Source organism: Mustela lutreola, chromosome 7 (assembly GCF_030435805.1).
Source record: "Mustela lutreola isolate mMusLut2 chromosome 7, mMusLut2.pri, whole genome shotgun sequence".
NCBI lineage: Eukaryota > Metazoa > Chordata > Mammalia > Carnivora > Mustelidae > Mustela > Mustela lutreola.
The window spans coordinates 73,852,021-73,861,999 of record NC_081296.1 but is presented as its reverse complement, the minus strand read 5'-3'; the positions used below and the strand labels follow the sequence as shown (position 1 = coordinate 73,861,999).

The 9,979-nt window shown below is 36.8% G+C and overlaps 1 protein-coding gene across 1 annotated transcript; it reads right to left on the bottom strand.

Moving 5' to 3' along the window:
* Positions 1-3,750: 3,750 nt before the first annotated feature.
* CTXN2 (cortexin 2) lies at positions 3,751-4,074 on the bottom strand. Its single transcript, XM_059179676.1, has one exon. It carries the CDS (start codon positions 4,029-4,031, stop codon positions 3,786-3,788), a length of 246 nt encoding a protein of 81 aa, XP_059035659.1. The 5' UTR covers positions 4,032-4,074; the 3' UTR covers positions 3,751-3,785.
* Positions 4,075-9,979: the final 5,905 nt, after the last annotated feature.

Sequence of the window (9,979 nt, the reverse complement as noted above, 5' to 3'; positions counted from 1 at the left end):
GTTGAAATCTTCCTTGAAAGAGATGATTGAGCAGTGATTGGTGTGGGATCAAACTGTGGGCGCTGCCCAGTCATTAGCCCTGAGGAAACTTAAGTAACGCCTCAGCTAGTAACCAGTAGTAAACCATTAATCCGTTTAGATAGGAAGTCATATAAAGTTTCTTTAATTCATAAGGGGAGTTGGATTGCTCAACAGTAATCATCCAATAAAATATAAGCAGTGCTTCAGTCGTTCGTTGCTAAGTAAATTGAATCCCATTGTCTTCACATGATTCCTGGTGACTTCTTATTGTTTAGCATGTATAGCAAAATCTAGGCTTCCAGAGGTAATTTCTATACTTTGTAACTAGAATATGGTAGTTGAGGTCATTTCATCTTGCTTATAGTAGATATTAGCTTAATTCTTCTCTGCATGGGAAGTGAGCAGATTGAATGTAGACTCAGTGATTTACTGAAAATATTTCTTAGTGGGAAAACCGCTTCAGGCAAGAATGAAACTATGTTAAGTTTCCCAGTGGCCTTTTTGTCTCTACCTGACAAAACATTTATTTCAAACCCGGTTTTTTAGTTTTGTTGAGGGAAAGGTTTTGTTCAAATCTGTGAGGTGCTGATTATTAAGAGAGCACAAACAATTCCTCTGTGCAAGTTCTGTCACTGGTTTTCGATTGGAGTGACTGAATGAATCCTCCTCGTCTTTTATAGAAGAAGCTGTCCAAGTGATTTCCAGCTATCTGAGCAGCATGATTGTAGCTTGATGCAGTGCCTAGGAGCAAGACTCTGAAGTCTGTATACTCAACTCACATCCAGTTTTGCCACTTCCTGTGTGAGCTCTGGCAAATTGGATGATCTCTCTGTGTCTTGACTTTCTCAACTATAAAATGCACTTGTGAATAATAATGATACCCACCTTGCTGTAAAGTTATCAAGGGGATAAAATGAGTTAATTTGTGTTGGATTTAGACCAGTCCTCATTTGTACTTAAGCACTTTCACTGTTTTGGAAATATTTACAATTCACTGATGATTTTACTTAGTCACATCGGAGATTCCAGGGTGAATCATTAGAGATTGAGAGAGGTACTATGCCTATTAAAGTAGGAGAAAAGGTAGGTCAGTGAACCAATGCTGGATTGTAGAAAAGGGTCTGCAGATACCTAAGTAAAACCCCTTAGATGTTAGGCGAATGTCATGTGAATCAGTCAGGCTAATGTCATGAGGCTGTTTCAGAAATAGAGACAGAATTACAACTATGTACCACTAACTCACTCTGCTCTTAAGTACAAGGCATTTATCTGTTCAACAAAAGGTTCTAAGTCTCCACACAGAAGGCACAGATTCAAATTCATTTGAGATTATTCCAGCTCTTGCTATTATTTAAACAGCTAAGATGGGGCTGGGACTCAAAACAAGCCCTCATCACTGGCCCTGGATGGAAGCTGTGAACTCACTGGCAGTTACTTCTGCTACTTCTAGTCCCCTTTTCCTTCAACCATTCCTTCAGCACCCCCCCCCCCTTCAGGAACCCACCTATTTATTCCTTAATCTTTTTCCTCTGCCGAAGATTGGGAATGTGTCCTATAGTGGTCAATTTCCTTTTTCCTTGCTGCTTGTCTGCCTGACTACAGTGTCGTGTGAGTTAGTTTTAGTCTTGGTCTTATATCAATCAGACATTTTCATTCTAAGCCTTTTATCTGTAACTGTGAAATGAAAGTCTTTGTTCTCTATTAAGGGGATTCAGACGTTCTGGAGCAGATGGGAGATGGTTTGGGGGATATGGATGAAATTATACCATCCATAAAGCCAACCTTGAAAGGTAAACCCAAATTGGGCTTTTCAGACATGTGGGTAAAGTAACAGGAGGAAAATGTCTGGAGGTATGCTCCTCTATTTTCTCTCTTGTCTTTTCTGATGGGGCTCTCAGGAAGGGGCAGCTAGGGGATCATCTGACTGTAACATTGGACATTCCTAGAAGAATTAGCATCTCATGAAGTTTTCATGATGTATGCATACTGTAACCATTCTTCATATTTTTTATATTGTTTCTGGCTCTGAAAAAAAGACACTGATGATTCTTTCCCTGCTGCTACCCTCCAAAAGTCTAAGGTAAACAACAGATCATGAATAAATGCTATGGATGAAGAGATGTTTGGTTAAAAGATTTTCATTTAGTGGGACTGAAAATAATACTATGGTGGAATTGATGATATCTGAAAAGCTTTCGAGTGTTGAACTTTCAGAAACAAGGCTCATATGTCATAAACTTTTCTTGTGTTTTGGGTTTTATGGTCTTTATTCTTTTCGAAGGAAAAATTTGTCCTTGTTATGTTCTAGTCACCAAAATGGAGGGTCTTGCTGGGTATCCTCCTTGGGGGACAAATGGTGCATCTCATACTTGGATGTATATCTTAATAAATACTTAAGAAGCCTGGGTCTCAAAGGAGATGCTTAGTGTTCTGGGCACACATAATTTTCAGTACATCCAGCTGACTTGGCTCAATGAGATGTTCTTGGACAAAACTAACTGGCTATAAGGTGTCCCAGGCCCACACTCCTGTACCTACTGGAGTTCAAAGAGCTCCTTGAGGTGTGGATTTGGTCCAGAAGATTAACACCGATGTGTTCTAAGTCTACTGGGAGATAGAAAGTATCAGGAATGAGACAACTTGTTTTGGAATGTCATAGACTTGAGCAATAACCATACTTGTAAGGTGTACAGAAATTCTCAGGATAGTGTCTTGGAGTACATCATGGTCTTTATAAACAAGGCATCTGACATTGGACTGCCCATGTTCAATTCCTTAATCCACTGAGCTACCCAGGTGCCTGCCCATGTTCAATTCCTAACACAACCACTCTCTCACTTGATGACCTTGGAAAGTTATTTAATCTCTCTCAGCTTTAGCTCCTCATCTGTGACATTAATATAATAAAATGGAAATAGTAGTATTGAACTCAGAGGATTCATAAGGGTATCAAATCACATAATAAATGGAAAGCACTCAATTTAGTGCTAACTCATAGTAAATATTAGCCTTTTTTTTTAGTGTGTTTGGCAGTTTTGTGTTCTGGTGACACAAATAGTTTTGTATTTATTTATCTCCTACTATCTTCTTCCATTTGTTAATCAGAAAGAATTTCATAGTTGGAAAGAATTTTAGAGTAATATAATTCTATCTTTTCATACATCAAATGAAGAGAATGAAGATTGAAGAGGAATAACTTACACTAAACCATTCCTTCTTGAGGTTTGAGAATCTCTATTTCTATTGCCAATGAGGGTAATAAATAATGATGGCATGGTATGTTCCAACAATATTTTATGATTTTCAAGTTGCTTTCACATTCATTACACATCACTTGGTCCTCTCAACATCCCTGTAAAATATGCAGGATAGGTTTCTTTATCCTTGTTTTGCAGATCTGGAAAAGTGTTCCTTAGTCATAAGGCTAGTTCTTGACTAAGTCAACATTAGAATTCAAATCACAAGAGATTAGACTCCTAAACTGAAAAACATCTAATGACATCTTAAATCTTCATTCTTCTCAGGTCTCTGGCTTCCAGATACATTCACTGGGTTCATAGGGCACTAGAATCGAAAGGGACATTAAAAATGCTTTAATTAGCCTCTTCCTTGAAGTCCATACAGGTTAGATGACTTGTCCAACCACACGTGTTTATTGAATTTACTGAATGAAATGAGCTTCTTCCAGCATGCTCAAGGAAATTACAATTGTATCTTCCATGTGTCGTAGTGGCATAGCCCTAAAAGCCTTAATGGTGGAACTCTCACGCAAGTGCGTATTCAAATGTCCCTTTATCAAACTCTTCAACTTCATCTTCCCATGTAGAGGAAGGCATGCTACTATATGGGTCTAAGAGGATTTTGAAGCATCTGATAATAAGAAGTCCCAAGAATATACACAAAATCCCAACAAAAGCAAAGCCAGTTTTTTGCTCCAGAGTCAATGAAAAAGCTGATACTTCGTTGACACTCATCTTAGTTGAAGAGTTGCCACAATAGGTACTACTCATTATTCACTGTCACAGCATTATGGCTCTTCAGAAGTGCTGAGGGAGTCACCTCTTGACCTAGACACAAAATTGGACTCAGTTTAGTGTTATTCGTGTATGGTATTGAGCAGGTAACCTTTCTAAAATCTGGCAGTTTTCAAACTCTCTTGACTTAGCTCACAAAAGACATGTGAAAACATCAGATATGGATCAGGATCAAATTGGCATTGGAGATGTTACTTCTATTGTACTCATTACGGAGTTGCCTTTGGGGACGCCTGAAACTACCCATACGCACTGAATATAAAATCAGGTATGAAAGTGAATATTCAAATAATTAGCCCCAGAAGCTTTTGGTTCAGTGTAAGATGGTTAAGTCATGGCTTCCTTGACCTGAATTGTCACCTAATATTTACTTTGATTTTTGCATGTGTAGATAACATCATAAATAATCATGGGGTGTAGGCTGGTCACACCCAGGTCACCTGGTGACCCTGTAGGCTGGTCACACCATGTTTTAAGGTCTCTCTCCAGTGCCATTTTGTCTGATGCAGATTCTGATCCTTTTAAATAGGTGCAATGTCTTCTCTCTTTTTCATTCTCTTAGCTTTTAGACTTATATACCTGTGTTTTCTTTCCCACGACCGCTCCATATGCTAAATATTAATTTCTTAAAGAGATAGATTGTGTTTACAAAATTATTTTAATAAGAGCAGTATCCAATATAGCATCTTGTAAGTAGTAAGCAGCAGTATCTGTGCATTAACCGTCTCCCCACCAGCCCCATTAGCTTTCAGCACCCTAAATAAACATAAAACCAAGTGAAACAGCATTATTTGCTATAAACATTCAGCTTCAAGATGAGATCCCCAGTTCTCTTCCCAAACAGATTTCCAGTCCTAAGCTCCTTCTGTACTGAGATTTTAAAACTACAGCAAAAGTATTCACAAAGTATGTGTTGGATTGAAGCAAAACAGATTTTCCCATTTGATGTCTTAATGTTAATTAAATTAAGATTGTTTAATTAAATCAAATGGTTACTAACCCATAGCCACCCTTCTTGAGTGGACTTCTAGCAAGTAACTTGTCATCCAGTAACAAAGAATAATAGATTTTTCTTGTTCGCATTTTTATTACTGCTTTTTCTTATAATTTTTAAGAATTACTTACTAAAATGGCTTGACCAAATTTTTTTGGATTCGATTTTCAGAAAACGACGGATACAGAAGAGATACGGGATGTAAAGAGTAAAAGGAAGTAACTAATAAGAACAAACTTGTAGCTTTCACAGTTATTCACTCATGAATAAGCCAGTTAATATTAAACAATATTTTACTTTATAATAGTTTGGATTACAAAACAGCTCTACCTTCAAACCTTAAGTGTCAGGAATATTTAATACATTGTGCAGTATGCAGTAACGGAAAAATATTGTTTCAAACTTCTCTGTTACACTTCATCCCATCAAATCAATTTTTTTCTTCCTTAATATGTATAGTACAGTGACTATACTTTAATTTTTTAAAAATTTAGTATCACTTAGATGGATCAGAGTGATTTTTCTGATTGAGCTCTTGTACGATTTATCCTGTAGAAGACATGAGACTGGACTGAATATCTAATGACCTTGGGACTTAACAAGAACTTTTTTCCCTGAGGAAATCTCCACTTTTATTGCTTTTATCAGTTAAAGGTCTTTTGCTGAGATCCATACATTCTCTGGTTCATTTGTTTAACAAGGGAAGACACAAAAAGCAGGATGTTTCTACATGGACATGCTGAACCAAACCTTTGTTGTGTAACTGATTCAGCCAAGTAGCTAGTTTGAACTATTTTTTTCATTAGAGTCTTGACTTTGCTAGGCTGTATCATTTGACTATTTCAGAGGATATGCTGATAAGAGGAAGCAATAAACCTGCTTTACTGGTGGATGTGTGTGGTGTGTCTAACAGGCTCCCTTCAATGCAGGACTTCTTGCCCAGAAGCTGGGAGTGCTGCCACTAGATAATCTTCAGCTGTATGTAGCCCCTTTCGTGGGGAGCTGCCTGCCTCATGCAAGGTCACAGTCTGTTCCCAGGGCAGACCATTTCTAATGACTGATTGATGCAAAATTAAAAAGCCCGGTCATTTCGACTCAATAGAGCACAACTCTGAAAGACCATTCTAGGTCTAGAGTTGTATATACAGTAAACTAAGACTGCACTGGTTCTACATTATAGTTCAACTTCTGCACACTCCTGCCTATTCCCCACTCTTCCACAAGTGTTGGGCCCTAGGGCACCACTTAATAAATGTCCTCACACTGAACTCTGCCTCAGAGACCAGTTTCTGAGGAACACACTTGCAACAATTGCTAATGCAAAAGTTAAAACATCTGGGCAGTTTTAGTAATAATCTGTACATTTTTCAACTGGTCCATATTGACATTATGTAGAAAAACCTAAACTATGTATAATTATGATATTAGTTCAATTTATTTATGTTGTAAAAAATCATACTGCAGACAGAAACAAAGGGTTGTAGCTAAGCATTAAAAGAGTTGTCAGTTAGCTCCTAATGAATAATCCGCTAGTCTCTGTTATTTATATTAAAGCCCATCAATTGACCAAACAAACAAACAAAAAGAGGCATTTTCTAGCTGTAGCAATAAAACATTTATCTCATTTGTCACTATTAAAATTAAAACACAGTATCTTCCACGTTTGAGATACAAGATATCTTATTAAATTACCTAACACACCAGATAATGCCTCCTCCTGAGAGTCTCAGACAATCTGAATTACTTTCCTTTTTAATGCAAAAATAACTAGTTTTCAAGTACTAATTACAGTTCTCAGCTTCTATCATAGTTATCCAAAAAATATCTGAACTGAATCAAAATAAATGTATTGAAAAATCTAATTTTTGATGAATAAAGTTCTGGTTTCTGAAAATCTGATTTTTAGGCATCCAGAAAACATGTCAAAAAATATTTAACATTTAGTTGAAGTGAATAAGAAAACTTCTGTTTGATTTAAAAAAATTGGCCTCGGAGATAAATATCAAAATTCAGCAGCTCAGAGTTCAGTGTTTCTTATTTATTTTTATCAGATTGATTAATGATAGCATTCTTAGAAAGATTCACATGATTTTTACTCTAGGTGATTCCAACCCGTAAGGGCAAGGGTCCATGCACAAACAGGAAGAAAACAGCATAGGTTTCTACAAAGGCAATAGAAGGGAAGAGGGATGGGGCGCCTGGGTGGCTCAGTGGGTTAAAGCCTCTACCTTCGGCTCAGGTCATGGTCCCAGGGTCCTGGGATCAGCCCCACATCAGGCTCTCTGCTTGGCAGGGAGCCTGCTTCCTCCTCTCTCTCTCTCTGCCTGCCTCTCTGCCTACTCATGATCTCTCTGCCAAATAAATAAATAAAATCTTAAAAAAAAAAAAAAGAAGGGAAGAGGGAATAAGCTTGTATTTAGCATACACCATATACCAAACATTGCTTTACATCTATTATTTTTATTTAACCCCCATAATAACCATACAAGGTTAATATTATTATCTTTAATATCCTGACAACAGAAGAGATGCAAAGCCAACAAATTTAGAGGAAATAGAGATTTCACTCATTTAAGGATCAGGAAAGAGATTGTAAGAAATTGTATTTGAGCTTAGTCTTGAAAAACAGAAGATTTAGGTATGTGCAGAAGGAAACAGCATGACAATAAACACGAAGGTAGAAAAGTGCTGAATTTGTTCACAGTTTGGCACAAGTAAAGCGGAGTATGGGAAACAGTACATTAGAAAGGTAGGTTGAGCCAAGATGGGAAATTCTTTGACTGTTAGGCTGAGTTTGCAATTTATTTGCCTAAAGGTTGAGTTGCTTGATGATGAGGCCAAAATAGACAAAGATTTCAGGGAGCGAGCACCATGAGAGAAATGGTCCAGGTGAGAAGCAATGAGGGCTTGGACTAACAAAATAGATATGTGGGAGAGGAAATGGGTTTTGCAGATGTTTGTAAAGATATTGGGGAAGTTCTGGCAAATGATGGAAGGTAGAGAGCCATGGAGAGAGAGGTATCAAAGATGACTCCACTCTATTAAGCCTGGACAAGTGTAAAGACAGTGCTTTCATTAATCAAAATTAAGAAAATATGTACAAAGTGTCAATTTAGAAAGTAAATGAAGAGTTTAGTTCTGTGCTTAGCGAACTTATGGAGTCCATACCTGGGACATAGTAGATACTCAATAGGCAGTTTTAAACAAATTAACCCAGATCATGTTGTTTAGCATAAAATTACTGGTGAGAAGAATATCTTAAGGATATCACTGACAAAATTTGTGTGGAAAAATAGCTCCAGGATGAAGATAGTTTAATACACAGAATTTATAGATCAAAACTTAAGAGAAAGAAAGAGTTGCTGAGTTTTGCAGAAAAGGAAGACCAAGGAGGGTGCTAACTGCATTCAGATATTTGAAATGTTACTGTAGGAAGCCAGATCTACTTGTTCTGGACTGATCCAGAAAGCAATTTTTATGTCATCCCATTAAGGTTCTATTTGCAGTCACCAAAAAGGATTGAAGATGAAAGAAACCTAGCAATGAACCTCTGAGAATCCTTCTCTTACAAGAGGAAAGCAGGATCTGCTAGTGGAGTTGTATTAGGAATGATCAGAGTCATAAGTGACTCTGTAGTAGGAAGTTCACTTAGAACAAAGGAAGCTAGAGTTTCTAAAGATATTGGTAAACATTGTCAAATTCTGCAGTGGTGATAGAAACTACGTGCTGAAAAACAGGGCCTTGGGTTTGGCCTTCAGAATATTTTCATTACTTTAAAAATTGTGGTGGAATGTCCAGGAGGGACACTAAATTGAAGAGGGTTTTGGAGTGATGGGTAATGAATAAATAAAGCCAAATGATAAAAGAAATTTGACAAAAAAGATGTTTTACTTGCACAAAAATTTAAGTGCAAAAGTTTAGATCTAAAAAACAATTATTTCTGGGCGCCTGGGTGGCTCAGTGGGTTAAGCCGCTGCCTTCAGCTCAGGTCATGATCTCAGGGTCCTGGGATCGAGTCCCGCATCGGGCTCTCTGCTCAGCAGGGAGCCTGCTTCCTCCTCTCTCTCTCTCTGCCTACTTGTGATCTCTCTCTGTCAAATAAATAAATAAAATCTTTAAAAAAAATAAAAATAAATAAATAAAAAACAATTATTTCTAATAATAAGGACATGATTATATATTCAAATTTTAAAAGTAGAACCAAATAAATTCAGTTGGGGTTCAAAGAACTGGGGAATTTCTATTTTTAGCCAGAAATTGGGGAGATAAAGAACAGAGGTTTTATTAATATCTTAAAAGAATTTGGACTTTTAAATTCATTTTAAAATTCTATCTATACTAAAGATGAAAACAAGGTACAAGTCAAGGTAAACAATTTAAGGGTAGTATTTAAGATGGGAAAAAAGTCTGACCATTGCTGCAGGCTGTCTCCATAAGCAAATAAATAAAAAGTTAAGCAATTGCCTAACAATATGTTCAGCAAATAGATGCCCTTGGTAATTTAAGCCATAGGTGTAGCAAATGAAATACCAATATTTTCAGGCCTATTTTTTTTCAAACATTTGCCCAAACTTTCCATTTTACTTGCTGTGTGAAATGAACAACTTGTCTCATTTCAACAGCAAGTCCTAAAGTTTTTGAGATTATATCGTAAGTGCAATGAGCTTTGTACTTTTCTATTGATATAGAGCATAATTTGATGAAAGAAAGTATTGCTAGTAACAAAATACTGTTAAAAATAAATAGAACTCTCCACTTAAAATACTGACTTCTTCATAATCAATAAGATATCTGAAATTACTCGATGAATGTGGATAAAAGATACATTTTCACTTTCTCTAGTCTGTGACAGAGATGGAAAAGCAAAATAAATCATTAGGTTCTGTAAAACAGACATTTTAATGCCTACCTCAGAAGGAAAACATCATCT

What these genes read in the sequence shown, in the direction of transcription:
- CTXN2 (XM_059179676.1), bottom strand. Translation starts at nt 4,031, where the DNA reads ATGAGTAGTACCTATTGTGGCAACTCTTCAACTAAGATGAGTGTCAAC.